Here is a 21,133-nt window from a genome sequence, read left to right on the forward strand (position 1 = left end):
TCGGATAATAGAACATTACAGCAAAAACGACAGCAAGGAATTCAGTTACAAATATTGGTAATTCTATCATATTGGTCCATTGAAACACAACTTCACCTGATACATCAAGTACCGCAATAGAGGTAGGAGTAGCATCTACATAACACTGGTGGGTGAATGTCTTAGATTGACACATAGGTTGGGGTTGTGATTTTTCATAAAGAATAATACTACATACAAAATGCAAAAATTTCTTGTGCAATACTGCATAGGCAATAGGGTATGTTTAAGAGGTGACAAAGGAGCACCATACTGCATATCCTGCAAGAACTTGCCGAATGCGTTGTGAATGAAATAATAAAGAGAACGGGCAAGTGCGAAGTGTTTGCAGATATCTATCATCAATGAATAATTGATTATTATCAAAATTCACCCAGATTCCGAAATACAATAACTTTCTTACAGGGGTGAGAACAAATTTTTGGACATTGATAGCCCAGGTGGTTTAAGTCAAAATGTTAAGCGCCTGATTGTGGTTCTCCGGGGAATATAATAAAAGTATGTCGTCGTAATAGTCCAGAAAAGACACTAAATCACCAGAAAAGTTCTGACGTAACAAGGGGTTGCATAATTAAGGGTCAGCCCATAGGAAGAAGAGTAAAACGGTAAGTTTTGTCAAAACACTTCACTCCGAAGAAAAGTCTTGTATACAATCTCAATGAAACGTGATAAAAGCCTTGAGATAAGGTTTTCGAGCTACTGATTAACGTGGAGCTTCCGCCGGAAATCGAACCCGGGTCTCCTACGCCAATGGTGCGTAAGCTAACCGCTTATCCAGATAGGAGCTCACAGGAAGAAAGGAATAAGGCGCCATTATATTAGGTATCGTCCGGGCACTTGCTTAGTGTGAATGAGAAAATCCCAGGAAGAAACCTCACTCAGAATGATTAGTTTGAAAAAGCTTTAACACTTTTTCGATCGAGTGTTCCCACCGCGAACCCGTGACCGTTTACATATAAGAAGAAAGAACATTAAGAGCCCCAACAGTTTTTCATGAATCACAGGATCTCGCTGAGAGCAAGTTCTGTTAGTACAGATTTTAAGTAGTAAACTGAAATAAAGGAAATTATATTATATACCGGTTGCATAGCATCACTGAGTACATGGCAATAATCACACGATGAAATAATGAACTACTTAAAACAATTACAGTTACTAACTGCATCCATGAAATTTTGAAAACATTCTGATTTTAAAGAATATTCCTATCCTAATACTGGAACATCTGCATAGTCTTTGAGGTTTAGCATTACAATCTATTATTTTTAAATGCATTTTTGCAAATCATATGCACGAAGAAGCGATTAGTATATAATCCAAATGATGCATGAAGGTTCCAGCCAAACATTCATGTAAATCATGTTTAAAAAATAATTTTGAAACACCGTGAACTTCATTAATATAAACACTCTACACATTCAACATTAATACTTCATGTGTGATGTAACCTTTTATACAAATAATTGTTATCTGAAAATATGTGCGCTGTACGAAACCCTTGATCCACTTCCATTACTAGTGGCTTCGGAATTGGGATCAGGAGATGCCAAATACATGCTGTCCGCTTCCAGACTGGAATTGTCTAAAGGGATTGGCGAGGCTTCGTCAGAAGTGTCAACAAACATAACATTTTGAATGAAAGTGTGGGAAGGTTCAAGACTCTCAGTGCTTGTATCATGGTTGAAATCAAAGGCTAGGGAATTTTTTGCAGTACTTTGGTCTGAGGAACTACTAAGCGACAATGGCCTCAAAGTATCCACAACTAAAGTACCATCATCTTCATCATCAGAGTCGAGAAGTCTTTCACTTGATAAATTTCGGGGATATTCACTGCGTACCATAGCACTTCCTTGGAACAACTCTTCCTCAGAATCGACGCTAAGACCATGTTTCTCGTCCTTTCGAGGTTGTGCATATGTTTCAAATGGCTGTTCAGAACAAATTGTTGGAGAAAACTGGCCGTCAAGATAGTAGACGCCAGATGAAGATGATTTGGTGGTTTGTGATGTTGAGGAAGAGCTATCAGGAGCCTTTGTTGGCGGCTGAGATTCGAACACACTGTCCTCTGCTTCAGGTGAATCAACTAAATACATGACATACGAATTAGAAATATTGACTTGCTGTTCCTTTCCAGGAGTTGTTCTTTCAACTGGTTGCTTCCTGTCCTTGAAAGAAAAAGTAATGTGAGATATTCAAGATAATAGTTGAACTTAAATTTTGTAAGCATATTTTTACATTTGGACACCAATTAACTAACATTATGTACAGGGTGTTTCGTAACAAATCGACAACTTTTGGGAGGTGATTCCTGACACCAAAATAAGATAAAAAGTATAAACAAACCTGGGTGCACAAGTGCTTCCTTTCGGAGTTATAGGCTGACGAGAACATGGAAAAAATGAACTTTAAAGGTTTATAACTCCAAAATTGTGGTAACTACCGTAGTAGGGTCAAGACTTCACTCAGGAATTAATACGTGCTCTATCCAAAAATCAGAATCCTAAGGTACTCACGAAGCAATTTTTATATTGGGAGTTTGACTAAGGACATATAATTTGAAGTACTCTCAAACTACCTGTATAAAAATTGTTGCGGAAGTACCACAGGATTCTGAAGGATATGTGGGTAGGACACATACAAGTTTCTAAGTAAAATCTTGATCCAACTACGGTAGGTCTCATAGTATTGGAGCTAGAACATAATCCTGAAACAGACATGGAAAACATATTACTTACCAGAAAATGCTAAAACACTGAGAAAATATTAGGAAAAGAAAACTATAATCTTTCGCTAAATACTTTATCGATCAGAGAGAAAGGAGAAGGTAGAAGTAAAACTAAGTATGCATTAATTGCAAATTTGACGTGAAGCGAACTTTATTGATTATTCATAGAATTTTTAGTGCATCGATTATTTTCGTGAACGAACATAACATGCATATAGTTGAATTTGGAATAGCAGCAAAAAGTATAATAGCTTTGAAAAATTGTGTTCGCAGAAGAAAACGAAAAGGGCTTCACCCTATTTCTAATGCCGAAAATTCTGTTTTCCATTGTTTAAATGGAAAATTGGCGCGCCAAATACTTTTTCAAGGTTAAATCTATAGGCATCCCGTTTTTCTGTTATTATTCCTCAATCTTATGTCCGATCGGGACATGCCACTCTGTACAACACTCAACACACGCTCGCTAATCACCGTTTCAAATCTGGTCAGGCATCTCGGAGGAATATTAGAAGAATCGAATGCCTAGCTCGAGTAAAAAGGAACTTTGTTTTGAAAAGTTTGTGTTCGCAGAGTAAAACAAAAAGAGCTTCGCCCTATTTTTAAGGCTGAAAATTCTTTTTTCCATTCTTTACAATGAGAATTCGCGTGCTAAATGCTTTTCCAATGTCAAACCTATGGACATCAAATTTTTCGGTTATTATTCCTCAATGATATGTCCGATCGGGATATGTGATCCCTTAGGACCCTCAGCGCACGCTTTCAAATTACCATGTTAAATTGGTTAAGAACGGTTCAGATCTCGAAGGAGTATCCGGATATACAAACGCTTAATTTGAGTATAAGGGAGCTTCGCTCCAATAAATATTGAAGACAAGAGCAGCATCTGCAAACCATGATATTCACGTCAATGATCTATATGTTGCGCCAATCCATATTGCACTTTTTTCTTAAGGAACATAAAAGATCAGTAGTAGAGAATCATATGAGTGCATGGAACATTCTCAATATTCAGCAAGTTATCTACCAATTATGGTAAAATAACTATGATGATGAATGATGACTATTACTGGTTGTCCTCCTCCCTTCCCTCGATTATCTGATGAAATATTTAACGAAAACTTATACTGTTTCTTTTACTAGTATGTTGCAATATGGTTCTTCTATTTTCTGTACAGTATTACCAGGAAATAGTGAAATTCTACCACGAAACATTAGTGAAATATTGAAATAAGAGCTAACTATAAACTACATAATACCGTAAAACGGAAAGAGAAGATAGTTTTTGAGTGACAATCTAACGTGTTATATTTTCTATAACAGTTTAGAATGGTCGTGTTGATACAGAGATAGCATTAGTTGAATAAGACAAAGGATTCATGTCTTTGTTGCAGAGACAGCTATACCTTTTCATGCTCTTCGTATCACAGTTGATATCGTAAGGAACATTTATTTTTATCAATAGTCTTCTCGTTCCCACATTAGGTAAAAAAAAAATATATATATATATATATATATAAAAAACTTTGTTGGAGCCTTCATGAATGCAGAGATATGTTAAAAGTGCTTCAATTTTTATGGCAACCATGTTGAAAAATAAGTATCAAAGAAACATGCCTTAGCACGCTCGGCTACCAAGCCAACTATGAAATCAGATGTTACAGTATATTCTATTTAATCCATACGACTATCTTCAGCTATTTTGTGCATTACTGACTTTGGCAAACATAATAATATTTTGTTCTCAGTCAGCTCAGCAAAAATTAAGTAATATTTTTAAGATAATTTAAACAAATTTTATGTAACAGAATATTTGACATTACAAACTTTAAAGTGGTGGAATGTTTGTTCGTGTATTTGAAACGTACTTTAAAATTTAGAAAAATAAATGAATATTATGTTGTTATTCAGATAAATTTACGTTAACCTGTTTTTAAAATATAATTTCCACAGTTTATGAGCTCACTGGCGTGTAATTTGTATTCTTAAGTGTAGGAAACTGACAGTCAGTTTTCAACTTGTATTTATTTATTTACAGTTTTAAGAGTAACAGGAGAGTATCGTTCTTGATCACTACTTAAGTAGCATGGTGTGCAGTTTTACTAGCTGTCGTCTACTTTATGATATTATTTTATTTCACTTTCCTTTTTTAAAAGAATACCTTAACCTATTGTAGAGTGTTATTATCATGCTGCATGTCCAAATAATCGTACATATTAATAATATACCTGCAAACTGCTACGCCTTAAAAAGATTATTGATGCGAAAACATGCACCAACTATATATTTGTATGTATATTCACTCTGGACGATACTTGCGGGGTTACCCCGTAGGGAACTGGCGCGAAGTGGCGGTGAGTATAAGTATAAATGAAGATGCTTTGGAAACTACAGTAGCTACTCATATTATAACTTAAAAGCACTAACCTCTCTACTAAAGCCGGAAGCATTATAAATCTACTACCACTTCCGGTTTCAATATTGAGAAAATATATAATGCCATATAAACAAGTTCTTTGATGGGATGTGCACGTAATACTGTTACTTGTTTCTAAGCCAAGTGTGTTACATTATAGTCATTTGTAGTTTTCCTTAGGTAAGCGTAATTGTAGCTTCGTTTCCCAGTATGTCACAAAAGTTTTGGCGTTAATCTAGCACCTTCAAAAATTGGAGATATACTAAAGTTAAACCTATACGACTTAACTACAATTTGGAAATTTTGATACAACGGCAAATAGAATCGTATCCTGACTATATAAATGCAGCTAAATGCTGTCGGGCAGGATATTTGTTATAATGTATACTTTATGGGTACGGTCTGCAGGCTTCTTGCTTGTGCACGATCTTAGTGAGAAAGGAAATTTACGTCTTTCTTTAATGCTTGTTACTATAATATCACCTTTTACTATATCCAGCATAGACCCTGTTTCCTTTACAGTATTAATGCCTTATTAACTGATGTGTGCAAATGAATGTGTATTGAAGCTATATGCCTAACCATTCAACTCTTTTATAGAGACTACATTTATTTTTAATTCTTTTTTTATCATCCTACCCCCACTCCAGAAGTTCCATTTGTCATATAATCGGTGAATGAATCGCAGCTCGCGGCAAGTGAATTTTGTTGTGAACAAACACCCTGTACATAGGTTCTCCCATTTCCTTCCGCTTTCTTAATTCACATTTCGTTCACTATCATCGTCGTCGCCGCCTCTCTTAGCCTCGGGGCATAATCGTGGAATACGAAACTGAAAAAATGTATTATCTGTATACTAAACCGCAGATACATAATGTATTATTCTTCTGTTCTCACGCTAACGGTTTGTTAGAGATGGAAAAGTTCCTAAATGTTGTAAAAGAAAATATAATTTTGAAATCAGTTTACATGAATGAAAAATTATATTAGTGAACGAAACAGGAGCGCCGACTCCGGAGGTGTACCGGTACTCTAGCACTACCGGTATTAATAATATTTGTGGAATTCTCAGCACCCCACGAAAACAGACAAAAATATTTAAAAAAAAAAATAAATAAATAAAAGAAGAATTAAGAAAAAAGAAACCTAAATTCTAATCTCCGCCTTAATTCCTAAATGGGGCAGTCAATGCACAATGGATTCAAATCCACTTTTGGATATTTTTGATATTTTATACTTAAGATTTTTACATGAAGCTCTTTTCAGTGCTTGAAAGGTTAACGTCCAACTATTGTTCAATATAGATCTTATATTGTAGAAACCAGTGCTCATTCTTCTATATATACAAACTTAGTCATTTTTTCTCAAAGCTTTAATAATTGAACTTGAATTCCTTGTGTTCTGACCACCCCAAATGTATTGTATTGTATTTTATTTATTTTCATCCTTTTTCATACAAATTGTTCACAACGTGAACGTATGAGTTGGACACGTCACAAGAACACTGAATGTGTATATATGTATACATTTAAATCTACATGCAATATTAAAATAGTGTCAATTTAAATTTAAAAAAAGGCACAATTTTTCATTATTATAATTTACATACAACGATATAAAACAAAATAACAGTTAATAAACCTTACATTATAGATATACAAAATTTATATACTTTAAACCTTACTTACTGCAGGCGAGATATTCTTCTACAGAATAGAAGCAGTGCTCGAGTAGGTAGTACTTGACTGCTTTATTGAAACTGGATGTTTTATTTTTTAAAGTGGAAGGAAGCTTGTTATAAATATTCACTGCCATAGGAAATGTACTATTCTTATGCACTTTTAAACGTGAGGACTCTACATGAAGATCCGACGCTTGTCTTGTATTATGCGTATGAATATCTGAGTTCAAAGGAAGCTGCTTGTATCTAGCTGTATATCTTTTCTTACAAATTTTAGAAGTTCATATATATATATATACATGGAAGAGGTAAGATTTCAAGAAATTTAAATAGAGGTTTACAAGAAGTTCGAGATTTACTTCCGGTCATAAACCTTAAAGCTCTCTTTTGTAAAACGAATATGGAATTTAGCAGTGCAGTAGATCTCCAGAATATAATACCATATTTCAATTTAGAATGAAAAAGTCCAAAATAATAATTTTTGAATGTGAATTTTCCAATCTAATGTATCTGACACCCAAAGACCAAGAATTTTGATATCCGAAACGTAATTCAACGTTTTGCCGTTAATTGATACACAAGGGCGTTCTCATATTTCGTTTTTTACTACGTGAAAGCACATGCACGAAGACTTAGTTGTATTTAGTCTTAGCTTATTTCAATCCATCCAGTCACTGACGGCAGACATGGTGGTATCTACTGCATTACATAACTCAACGTAAGAGTCTCAGGTTACTAATATATTTGTATCGTCAGCATACAGAACAATTTTAACAGAGTCTAAACATTCTGGCAAGTCATTTATATATATATTAAAAATAGAATAGGGCCTAAGATGGAATCTTGCGGAACTCCAAATTTTAACTCTTTGGTATCTGAATAGCATTTGCTTACTCCCTGTGTGTCTCGAGTTTGACAGTTAATTTCAACAGTTTGTCTTCTGTTGAATATATACGATTTAGAGCCCGACATTTTCATAGGGTAGATAAAAGGGATAAAATTTGGGCTGAGATTTAAGCAGGGATGGAAAAATCCGGACCTTTAAATGAGAAATTGAACTACAATTTTTCAGGCATATTGTATCACAAATCGCAGGTGTTGATAATAGCGTAGGGAAAACTAAGGTCGGGGGTTAGAATCTTGAAAAATCCCTAGTTACACCACCATAGTCTCATTCAAGAATAAATATTTTCCACTGTGAAGAAAAGGAGAGAAATACGAAAAACTATTTATTCAAAAATACCTAAGATTGCATTTTTGGGAGGGCCAATTTCCAGAATTATCCGGAAAGGGACCTTCTATAAGTCTAAGTGGTATCCATACCCGGTCTTGAACAATTACTTACAAAAGAATACCTACTGATTAAAAAACAAAAACAACACCGATTATGCATCGAAATATTCCTGAGAATTGGCATTTTTTGCTTCTGTCTCACAGGAGTAATTATTCTAATAATACTAATGTAGAAATAATAATAATAATAAACTGTTTTCTTCAATTGCACTTTTTCTTCAATTTTTGCAATTATACTTAACATGACAATTATTTTACTACAAGTACCTACAAATGCATTTTACTGTTATCCAGTTAAACAAGTTGGTAACACGAGACTTGCTTTTGTATCAATCCGCTGCGGAAGTTGTGTAACACACACACACACACAAACATATACATTACTCTAGTTGTGACTTTTCTTAGACCATGATATAACGCTACCATTGCTAAGAGATGGCGTTAGTATCAAGTCTATCAGACTAAAGAAAAGTACGAGCAATGACAAACTATTCTGCAATTGAGAAAGGATTAGCCAATGAAAAACTCTCAAACAGACGACAAGCCAATCAGCATTTCGTTATTATTCCCAGTTATCTTCAATATTACTCTTTGAAATATATCATATAATTTCCATTTACTCTGCACCTGTCAGCCATAACTCCATCTGGCGATAATCGATCTAACTACGTGAAGAATTCGTAGAGTAACTGCCAATGTTTCAAAGTTAATCTACAATGTTGCTACATTGTAAATTTTGAGTTCTCCGTAGCAGCTGAAGGAGGCCGCGAAGGGTATTTCGTCATATAGCATTTTCGCTTTATCTTGACCTGTAGAATAGTGTCCTGTGGTCCGTGGGCGCCATTTTTAGAACACCCGATATATATATGATGCAAAGTGAACAACATCAGTGTCGAATCCATAATTTTTTCGGGTCGCTGAAATGAACAGTGATCTTTGAAAACTTAATAAATTTGATTAATGATAGTGTGGCTGTTATCTTTATTTATTTTGCCAAACTCTATATTGATTGTCAGTCAAATACATTAGGTTAAAATACATGAGTCTTTCTAGTATCATGCAAGAACTAACAGTAACGAATCTGGTGTATATTTTTATGTTTCATCCTAGCTGTTTTGAGTGCATTAGGATATGTTCCTCGTCTATACGTTTAGTTCATTAGATAATGTAATTAATTTAAAGTTAGTTGAAAGTGCTGATACATGAGAGATTTTTCAATTTTGCCTATTTCAATTTGGCAACCGCATGCTTCCATGACTTGATACATAGGTAGCACACACACACGAAAAACAAGTTTCTTTCTAGCGAGAAAACATCAAGGCTAACTTAAACTAGAAATAGAAATCACTGAACAACACAACGTTTATTAAAAATAATAAATATGTAACAGTTTCGCCAACTAAGCGCACATACAGGCTTCATCAGACACTGGAACCTTGTCTAATGATGACAAACTTACACTGTCTGATGAAGCCAATATGTTCAGTTAGTTGGCGAAACTGTTACATGTTAATTATTTTTAAATAAACGTTGTGTTGTTCAGTGATTTCTATTTCTAATTCTAGTTTAAGTTATTGAAGATAGCAAAGCTAGTGTGAACCAGTTAGTTATCAAAGCTAAAGCAGAAAAAATATATAGTCTAGTTTCTATTAAATGTGTGATAAGCTCGGTAGACGTACCGTCTTTGACTTGTGAACTGCCTCACTGTCAGCGCCTCCTGGACCTTTCCTTGGTGTTTCCTGAGCTGTCATTTCCATCATCTGCACAAGTTCATGACCAGCCTCTCCTTCTTTCCTTTGGCGTGCTTCTTTCAGAAGAGCCTCTACGATGTTTCTTCTTCTCCCAGGAGCTGATTTCTCAGCACTATCAGGCTTCTGCTGAGTCTGTGAAGCATTTTTTCCATCCTCACCAGGCAACTGCTCGTACTTCAAAATTGGCACCTCATCAGATTGAGGCGGTGATATAGGAGATTCCACTTTGATTCCGGATTTTGATGGTTGAGATTCTGTTCGTTGTGGACTTTCATCTTTCTCCATACTATCTGTTTTACTGATTTTGATCACTGGAATATCAGACCATGTTGAACCTGTTAATGGAAAGAAAAACTGTTGAAAAGATAGATCACAGTTAAAAAGATTCGAGCACCGTATGGAAGGTGCAGGGAAAAAATTGTGTGTCACAAATATGATTTATTTAGAAAAAAAAAATGTTTAATACAAATTGTATCAACATTTTTGTCGAAAACTGATTTGGAATGTACATATACTTACGTACTTAAAGCTCATCCTCATTTTTGAATAACTTATATACAATGAAGGACGTAAAAATATAGGAATTGAGTCAGGTTGTATCTTCAAAATACTGATAAAAAACTGCTTTCAAATTTTTCCTAAAAGACGACAGATTTAGAAAAGCAATTTTTGTCATAGTTGTTGGGCGCCCAAATTTCTGCACTTTGCGAAATGTCTCGAAACAACATACTTCACAAAATAGCATTTTGTACATATGAGGGCTGCAACTTTAATAGTGGCAACACTGGTTTAGCAACGCTGCGTCTAACGGAATCAAGTAATGCCTCTTGCACCACATGTTGGTTAAATACCTACCTCAATGCAAATGGACTCTCCCTTCCGACATCACGCGCAAGGACAGTAGACGAGAAGAAGTGAGCTTCGTGTAGCGGGTGGTCTAGTTTACATACACACACACACACAGGTACGAGGGCGTTGTACGGCAAGATTGTTGTTGTCACGATGTTTTCGAAACAAGAGCAACAAAGTTGAATAAAAATTGAATGTGCCAGAGGCCGCACAGCACGAGAGTGTCATCAAGATCTTCAAGAGGCTTGCAGGGAATGTGTATTGCCTTACAAGGCAGTAACTAGGTGGGTACGAGCCTTCAAGGAGAGACGCCAAAATATGGAAGACATACAACGGCCTGGGTCGTCCTCGTCTCAGGGAAGAAAATGTGAATGTTGTTGCCATGTTACTAGACATTGGTTTACGTCATACTATTCGCGAGCTCGCTCAAGAGATAGGTTTAGCGAATACGACTGTTCTGCACATTCTGAAGGAATGCCTGGTCATGAGAAAAATTGCATCACTATGGGTTCCGTGTGAGTTGACGGAAATCCACAAATGGCTACAACACGACGCTGCTCGTACCCACTTGTAACGCTACGAATGGAAAAAAGAAGCTTTTTTTAGCCGCATCATTACACTGAATCAAACAGGGGCCAAATCGTACAAGCCACAATTGAAACGCTAATCATTATGGATCACTACGAAAACCCAAAGTTCGTCAGGACCCCAGCAATGTGAAAGGTACGGTATTTCTCGCATACGGCTGGCATGGTGTAATCCTAATGCATAGTTCCCCACATCAGACCCTCAATGTTTTTTTTCTCCTTTCCGGAACTCAACTTGCGACCAGGCTTGAGAAAGAAGCAACGACTCTTTTTGCAGAGCTCACCCATCATTTTGCTGGACAACGCTCGAGCGCCTACAGCGAGAAGGCGTGACGGATTCGTTCTATCGATGAGGTAGGGAAATGCTGTACCACCTACACTACTTCCCGGACTTAAGCTCTTGTTACTTTGACTAGGCTCCTAAGATGAGGGAACCTCAACTTCTTCGTGGCATTCGTTTCAGAACTGTTCATGAGGTTCTTCAGGCAGTAGACCAATCCATTAGAACTATCAACACAACACAACGCTACAGGTATCTAACAATTTTTGTGAGTTTCACATCTCTGACAACGGGTTATACACATTGCTGGTGACAACATTGAAGGACTGTATATCATTAAAACATGTATTTAGTTGGTATTACTTGTGATAAATAGTTTCCACTATTAAAGTTCCAATACTCGTACCATCTGGCTCACTTCATATATTTTTATGTTCTTCATTGTGTTTAAGCATTTAGAAAATAGGAGTGAGATGAGCGAAGAGCTTTAGTATGTTTCTCAAAATGATACACTAACAATAATAACAAACGAAAAGACTCCGCGCTCCGCGACTCAGTTTGGACTCCTAATAGAAATTATGCAAAACCCAAACAAACATCACTATTAGAATGTAAAAACTTTCATGTCCTTTATTTCAGATTATTCTAATAAAGCCCTTACGTTCCTATCACTTCATCAGATATGGGTAAATTTCTCAATCTCTTTCTCATATTTTCCTCACCTGTAAATCCCAATACTTAACACTTTCGGGATTTATGGTATACCATACGTGAGTATTGTTTAAAATACATTTGTGAGGACACCAGACGTTACCCTTGATAAGTATTATGGCCTACACTTCCAAACTGCTACTGTTTAAAGAGTTCTCCGTTGCCGTAACAGGTTTTGTTTTTGCACACATATACTTAAAAAAGATTTCAAATAACTAAGCATTATAGTGCTTTTCGTTAACTACAACCCGTGTGAAATTTGATGATTAAATATTGTGAGTGGTCTAAGTTTTTCCTTATGTATTGTAGAGTAAGAAAAGCGATGGTGGATATCAGGGACCCGCGACTGGCAAATATGGTGGTCGTTCCAAGAGGGCGGATGAATGACATTTTTATTTATCTCTATCTCGGTTATTTTTCATCCCATTTCGATCAATATTTTAAACGAAAAGTCTTTAGTAGCTCTATACTTTTATTTATTACGACATTTCTGCTGTCTACTTTAGTTTTTACCCAAAGCGCAATTCATGTTTTTGGTCATTTCTTATACTTTTTTCAATATTGTTGCAAGAGAAGTTTGGGATGAGATTAAACTAACTGCGAATATGGAGAAATCAGTTTTATTGGATTTTTAAGATGTACGAGATGTGATGGTGAAGGTTTGGACTTTCCACTGGCAAACATGGTGGCCATTTTAAGGTGGCGGACGGACGAAATTTAGACCCATCTCTGTCTCGTTTATTTTTGTATGTTTTCGATTATCTTTTTGTTAAACGGAAGCTCTTTTCTAGGTCTTTAATACTTGACCACAAAAATGTACACGGGATGTAGGTGTCAAACCCGCTAGTGGACTAAAAGTTAAAGTTTGGAATTGTTATATATGTGATAATTAAGTTTAAAGTGACCTCATTTTAGAATACCAGATAATAAACAATTTTCTTCTTGTTGCAGATGAGTACTGAATAAGAAGAATAGCCAACAAATGGAGTCAATAGGAAGAGCAGAACCATGTAAAAGGAAACGATGTGGTAATGTTTGTATACTGTGCGATAGAGAAAGTGATGAAAAAGTCTGTAGAAAGTGCTGGTGAAGAAACTTTAAATAATCCATCAAAGACAATAATTAATTTTGCGAAATGGAAAGATGAGCAATGCCGACAGATAGTGGAGAATTTAGGAAATGATGCTTCAGTAGAAAATGTACGACAGCTGTGATTGAACTGGCATCTAACTTGTAACAAATCACTGAGGCATAAGACAAAACGGAAGCTGTAGAAAGACACTACATGATGATTCAAGAGGATTTAGAAGAAGAAGACGTTTCTGAAGAAGCCTCAAAACCATTTACCCGAGCTGACACATCAAAGTATGAGAAACAACTTTGTTTTTTCTATGATGGAAAAGAAACCAGAAAACATCCTCTCCATCATGTTTCATATGTTAAAGGATGTTCTAATTTGAGAGAAGCAGTCAACCGAAGTGGAAATAATACTTGGCAGGTAAGGTTTAATGAGTGTATTATTCCAAACAATGCTCATGCAATCGTCATTTTGTATCATCGACACTGTTTAACCAAAAATGTAACAAATGTGATTCGTAGGAAGAATGTGTGTGAACAACATCCTCAAAGTTTAGCAGCTATTGTAGCGTCCGATACGGAATTTCTCTGCATGTTGGAAGCTTTTCTTGAGTTGAGTCGATTTTGAGTTTAACGTCCCTTTCAACAGCGAGGTTATATGAGACGTGAACCCACTGATTAACGTGGAATCTGAACTACATGAGCTCCCGCTGGGAATCGAACTCGGCTCTCCCACGCCAAAGGCACGTACGCTAACCGCTTAGCCACGGAGCTCTGGAAGATTTTCTTATTCAAGGAAATGTTACAATTTGACCGAATTGCATAACACTTACATTAATGTCTGTTTTTTTAATGGAGTTCATCCATCGACACGGCTCAAATCAAAAAGGGAAAGACTTTTATTGAAGAAGAAGTTCCTGGTGTTGAGTTTTTCATATTTAGACGTAAAAATGAATCTGAACGTGTATATATAAAACAAACTAAAACATTACAATTGCTAAATTAGAAGATGATACTGTACTTCTGATTAACAATTTAAGGTGCTTCTTTTCGGAGCCAAAATATTAAGAAAAACAGCTTTGAATGCAAAGCGCTAGACATTTGAGGGAAATAAATTAAACACAGTTCTGACCAGAGCAGAATGAAATATATTAAAAACTATACTTACAATGTTACAGTTTCAAGGACCTAACGTCCTCTTCATCAGACACAAACACTCTATAGTGTCTATAGTGTTTGTGTCTGATGAAGAGGACGTTAGGTCCTTGAAACTGTAACATTGTAAGTATAGTTTTTAATATATTTCATTCTGCTCTGGTCAGAACTGTGTTTTATTTGTTACTCTACTTATCCAGAGCCATGGAGTTTGTTCATTGAGGGAAATATGGAAGACGATAGTGAGCAAATGCCCGAATTATTGACTTTTTTCTTTAAATGGTGTATTGTGGGGGGGGGGGGGGGGGAATGATATAACTTCAGAAAAAAAAAAACGTGTGAATGAAGTTGATGCTCGGGCTAATCGTTTATCTCAAACGCTGATGTTTGCCTGTTTATCTAATTACCAGGCTTCAAGATCCAAATCGAAAGTGAGTAAGCATACACGTGAACTTCCAATGCAAGTTTCAATTGGTTTTATCAGTTGACTCGCAGCTCTAGTCGTGTGAATTTTATTCATTCACCAATACTCTCTGTACACTATTCTCGTGTCTGGGAAATACTAAACAGAATAGCTAAATCTGTAGTGGTTAAAATGAATGCTAATGGATGACTTTACTTACCACCGGACATAGTGCCAGGGAGGTTCACTCATTTTACTATGGATAACATAGATTTTCAAGAAGACAGTCCTGATGGTCGGAATACTCTTCACGGGACAATAGTAGTTATTTACCAAAATATTGAAGAAGGGGATACAGCTGAAGATCTTACACTGGTTTCTGACGAAGAAAATGTTGACATCCCAGACAACATTTACCCAGCCTTGGAATGTTCGCTTCCCAAGAGTATTAAACCACAAAGTCCAACAATAAGTACTGATATTCCACCGTCACATAAGCCACCATCCCTTACAAATTCAATAGTGCAAGATCTCATATGAATGATAGGTGGAATGACTAATTTAAGTCAAAGTGATCAATCTAATCAAGGGTTGTTAACATGGTACGCTCATAATTCGTTTGTACGTAAGACTAAGCACAAATCACGTGTATCTGTCATGCCACTGCGTTCAGAATCACCGACAGATATTTCTGTCCCGTATTCTGTATTAAAACAGATGGAAAGAGTACATGAAAATATTGTCCGTCCTGAGAAAAAGTTAGTCATAGCTGCAGACCTTGGGCTATTCAAACTACTTAAAAAACTTCAAATGGCTTTATTGAACCAGAATTGGGTGATAATTCCAAGAGACCTACACATAATAATGGACACATTGAGAGCTGTAGGAAATTATATCGAGTTGACTGACATTCTCGAGCTGTGGATCGAAAACGGTATCTTTAGTGATACAACTGAAGTCATTTATTAGACGGAAAACCAGTTCGTAGGTCATGCAAAATTCACATAACTACATTGCATGTGCTGTTTACATTACTTTTTGAAGAGTTTCTTAAAGAACAGAAATACTTACAAAATAAATGCAAGAATATACAAACAATGAGTTGGGATGCTTGGCAGAAAAAAAAGATTCAGAATCCGTACAATTAGCCAACCAAGCTGGAACGGAGGAAATGGAGAACATGCAACTATATGAAGACTTTTGTATTAAAAAAAAAAAAAAAAAAACTTTTATGCGAGCAGTGCGGAGTGCAAACTGGAAGTTAATATTGTCTTCATTAGGAGATTTTACAAAGTATTTCTTTGCATTGAACTTGCCCAATTGCAGTGCATTCTGCGCCTTGCATATTGCAGAAATGAATGCACTAGCCGAAAATGAGATAGAAGTATGGTCACAACTTGTAGGAAAGTGGGCGCCAAACAAATCTGGTTCACTATTTTGTCATCTTGGAGCGGATGAAGCACTTGAGCAAGAAAATCGGCGATTGAAAATTAGAGGTGGGATTATCGGAAAAACTCAAAATAAGGAAACGGTAATGAAGTTTTTTCTAACAAGCGCAGAGCTAACGAGGATATATGCTCTAGGCATGAAACAAAGTTAATCGAAAAAGCCTGAAGACCGTCATGAAGCAAACTGTGCTGCATCATCTAACTGTTAAAACTTTTCGTTCTTTTTTTAAAGATAATCGAAAACGGACGAAAAATAAACGAGACAGAGATGGGTTTAAATTTCCTTCGTCCGTCATCTTAAAATGGCCACCATATTTGCCAGTGGAGAGTCCAAGACCTTCATCATCACATCTCGTACATCTTAAGTATCCAATAAAACTGATTTCTCCATATTCGCAGTTAGTTTAATCTCATCCCAATCTTCTCTTGCAACAATATTGAAAAAAGTATAAAAAATGACCAAAAACATGAATTTCATTTTGGGTGAAAACTAAAGTAGACGGCAGAAATGTCGTGATAAATCGAAGTATAGAGCTACTAAAGACTTTTCGTTTCCAAAAAAAGATAATTGAAATCGGATGAAAAATAGCCGAGATGGAGACAAATAAAAATGTCATTCGTCCACCATCTTGGAACGGCCACCATATTTGCCAGTCGCGGGTCCCAGATGTCTACTATCGCTTTTCTTTTTCTACAATACATAAGGAATAAACACAGACTACTCATAATATTTTATCACAAAAATGTGCACGGACTAAGAACATTGGTAGTTAGAAAATCCACTGCTACTTGAGAATGATTTCCGCATTAAAAATAATACATTTTCAAGTTTATTGGTTAAATTCTTTTATTTATTGATTCCGTCTTATTTCATTAATAGCAATAAATTCCCAAAAATACTTGGAGATATTTAGTTTCTCGAAAGTGAGCTTGTGTTTAATATTCATTCAAATCAAAGCAAAAATTTAAGTTGAGGTATCATTTTGAATGTTTACGTCTTAGCGTAAGTTAACTTAGTTTTTACTATGTGGGTCAATTAAGCTAAACTCTTTTCAACAGTGAGTTTTATATAATTTGGTTCTAGATACACAGGGTGTACATAAACTGAGACAGACACTTCTACGAGCATCCAAATGATCCCTTGGTAGGATAGAAAATTCAAAACAAAATTCACAGTGACAAAAGTTTTGTTAGACCAGGGTTCGATTCCCGGTGGTAGCTCATGTGGTTTGGATTCCACGTTAATCAGTAGGTCCCGTCTCATATAGCCTCGCTGCTGAACGGGACTTTAAACTCAAAATCAACTCAAATCAAAAGTTTTGTCACTGTCTTCTAAAGATTCCGATCAAAATTTACATCGGTACAATCGGCGCCAAAAGCGAAATCATATTCTGTCAATACCTTCTAAATGAATCAACGAACGTAAGTACAATTTTATTTGGCATACGAAGGACGTGATTATCTTTCAAACGAAAACGTCCCGAAATTCGCTAATTCGTAATTGATAAGTAAACATGTGCAGTAAAGTGTATGCAGTTAGCTATTCATTGTACTATGGTAACTGAATGAAGTCAATAACAATGCATGAAATGGAATAGGTTGAATATAAACAAAATTGCAGTGTGATGTAAATTGTACAAATATTTACGATATTCTGTACAATCTTTGTGTATAATGATGAGGACCACATTGAAAAGAAGAAGTTGGAAAAGGTAAGTGGAATGAAGTTGAATAAGCCGTGCTTTGCTGTGTAAAGTAGCTAAGAAAATTACTACAGGGTGTTTGAAAACAACACCGACAACGTTTGGTGAGTATTTCAAATTATATGCCAGTAGCCAAATTACCTATATAAAGCTTGTTGCATGAGTAACTAGGATTCTGAAACATGTATTTTTGGATAACGCACATATTAGTTTCTAAGTGAAGTCTTGACCCGACTACGATAGATCCCATAATATTAGAGCTATGGACCTTTCAAGTTCATTTTTCCATGTTTTTGGCAGCCAATAACTCCGCAAGGAAGCACTTGTGCACCCAGCTTGGTCTATACTTTTTGTCTTATCTTGGTGTCAGGAATCATCTGTCAAATGTTGTCGGTGTTGTTTTGAAACACCATGTATAAGCTGTGGATTCATTGGTTATTGCAACCTGAAGAAAACAAATAAGAGGTGTTAAAATGAAATACAGAAGACCACAAATATCATAAGCCCTTCTGAATTTGTTCTTTTGGAACGATGAACAGATATTTCAAGGATTTTGAGCAATCCATTCGGGTAAGGTAACTTCAGAAATATTAATTTTAGATCAAGAAGGAAAACTGTTTCGTAAGATACACAGTTTAACCGCAAAGATAAAATATACATGTTAGGTTACTTGAAATAGTAGATAAATAAATAAAGCCATGCGTAATGAAAAAATTGTGCATTATCCATGCTAAACAATGAGAAAGATCTCAAGAAAATAAATAATTTATATCTGAAAAATTTATGAGTTCTTAGATTACTAATCCCATCTCTTCATTTCACGTTCTAATGTTCCAAATTATATTTCTATGATGAACAGAAATATAAGGTGTGTTCAAAAAGTACGGTGAATGTAGTTACGCAGTGACATTTATCGATGTTGTATCCATTTCAACTAGTAAGCCCGATAGTCTAAACCTTTGACACAATGTGTGTCGAGTTTGAACGAGTTGCGATTTGTTAGTTGGTTCCCAGAGGCAGAAGAGTAAGGACGTGTTAAGGCTGTCTGTCGACTCCAACATTAAGTTTTGTTCTAAGCTGCAAAAAGTGCCAAAGAAGCTCACGAAATGTCAAGATCTGTGCATGGCGATTAAGCGGTGGCATTGAAGGCTGTTTACAAGTGGTATGAGCAATTCAAAAGCGGCAAGGAGTCGGTTGAAAGGAACAACGATCGAGACGGTCCTTCGACGTCAAAAACAGATAAAAACGTGCAAAGAGGCACAAATGATTTGTTCAAACAGGCGAATGACTATTCAAAAGCTTTCCGAAGAACTATAAATCTGGTAATGGGTCCGCAGAAAACATTTAAACCACCGATTAAATGGGCAAATGGCTTCCTTCTTCAACATGTAAACGCGCCGTGCGACACCTTGCTTTCGATCCGCTAGTTTTTGGCCCGAAAAAGTGTTACTATCTGTCCACATCCACCTTACTCACTAGATTTAGTACCATGCGAGATCTCGTTCTTCCCAAAAATTAAAACCGTGCTTAAAGGAAAACGTTTCGACACCATTCCTGACATTGAGAGGACCACAATAGAGGAACTGAACGCCCTTCCAAAAGAAACCTTCCAGAAATGCTTCTACTCATGGATTCGACGTTGGGATAAGTGCATTCCTAGCCAAGAACAGTACTTTGAAGGAGATTAAATAAAATTCCAAGTAAGCTTATTACCTTGTTTCTAATAAAATGATTCACCGTAGTTTTTGATCAAACCTCGTGATTCAATAAAAAAGAAACATACCTAGAGATTCGTGATCTTTTGAACTGGAGGACGACCTATGTCTCTCGCTGGCCGCTGTGCTTGACTTGGCAGAAGTTCCTGGCTTTCTTTTGGTGCTGTTGCTTCCAGACCGAACATGCTGTGTTGTTTGTGTGGAAGGTTTCTCTGCCTTCTTAACATCCCGTACTCCTTGGTTGATAATCTTTGCTTGGACACTCTTGCCTTCATGAACAGATGGGTCTCGTTGCTCTCCTTCCACATATTCGCCATCTACGAGGGCACTTTCTTCGTCTGATGTAGCAGAGTGTTTCGCTGCTTTCTTTTTCAGTAGTTTGGCAAAGTGTTCTGCACCTAAATGAAATATACCTCACAATGAACAACATATTAACCCAATAGTTTTTAAGAATAATTAAACTTTACAGAAAAAGGTAATACGTATAATTTTGGGTATTTAATGAAATATCACATGTTTACAAACATAAACTCCCCAATCATTTTCCTATGAAGTTTTCTTTATCTATGTAAAAGTGAAACTGACTATGTTTGTGACTTCGCACCTCTTGAACCACGAAACTGATCACGATCAAATTTTCAACAAAGATGACGTTCGGGCCTGAAATTGTTAAAATTTCACTTTGACGGTGCAACTTAGGGGACGGGGAAATACATAAAATATGATAAAATGTTGTAAAAGTGATAAATCAATGTGATAAATCAATATTCTTAAAACTAGTAACAGAGAGCGAAATAGTCATCATAATAAAAGAAATGAAAAATTCGAATTCGGCTAGGACTGATGAAATATCTAGCAATTTGATAAAAAAAAATGTTACAAATATGTAGTTAAACCATTATGTTATCTCGCAAATATTTAACTAACCATAGGAACTTTTCCTGATAATCTAAAAATTGCCAAAATTAAACCATTACACAAAAAAGGTAAATGCAATGAAATAGAAAACTATAGACCGATACCACTGCTATCCATTATAGGAAATTCTAGAAAAAAATAATATTCAATCGGGTAATGGATTGCATTGATAAATACTCTATTTTATCCGACACACAACATGGTTTCTTGAAAGGTAAATCCACAGAGACAGCAATTTTTAATTTTCTAGAAACTTGCAGAAACTTACTGGTTAAGAAACAATTATGTACAGGAATATTTTCGGATCTAACAAAAGCCTTTGATTTAGTAAATCATAATATATTGCTAGAAACACTTAGTCGCTATGGTATTAAAGGCCTAGCAA

General features: G+C 35.9%; 1 protein-coding gene across 1 annotated transcript in view; it reads right to left on the reverse strand.

Annotated features, from left to right (window-relative positions):
- Nucleotides 1-1,505: 1,505 nt before the first annotated feature.
- The window catches only part of LOC145673943 (transmembrane channel-like protein), a 123,423-nt gene continuing 103,795 nt past the window's right edge, over nucleotides 1,506-21,133 (reverse strand). Inside the window, exons 14-16 of the mRNA XM_081743758.1 lie at nucleotides 19,899-20,228; nucleotides 9,831-10,237; nucleotides 1,506-2,204 (exon numbers count right to left, since the gene is read on the reverse strand). Coding sequence (XP_081599884.1) covers nucleotides 1,506-2,204; nucleotides 9,831-10,237; nucleotides 19,899-20,228 — 1,436 coding nt within the window. The remainder of the gene's footprint in view (nucleotides 2,205-9,830; nucleotides 10,238-19,898; nucleotides 20,229-21,133) is intronic.

This window comes from Thermobia domestica, chromosome 17, assembly GCF_964235325.1.
Source record: "Thermobia domestica chromosome 17, izTheDome1.hap1.1, whole genome shotgun sequence".
Classification (NCBI taxonomy): Eukaryota; Metazoa; Arthropoda; class Insecta; order Zygentoma; family Lepismatidae; genus Thermobia; species Thermobia domestica.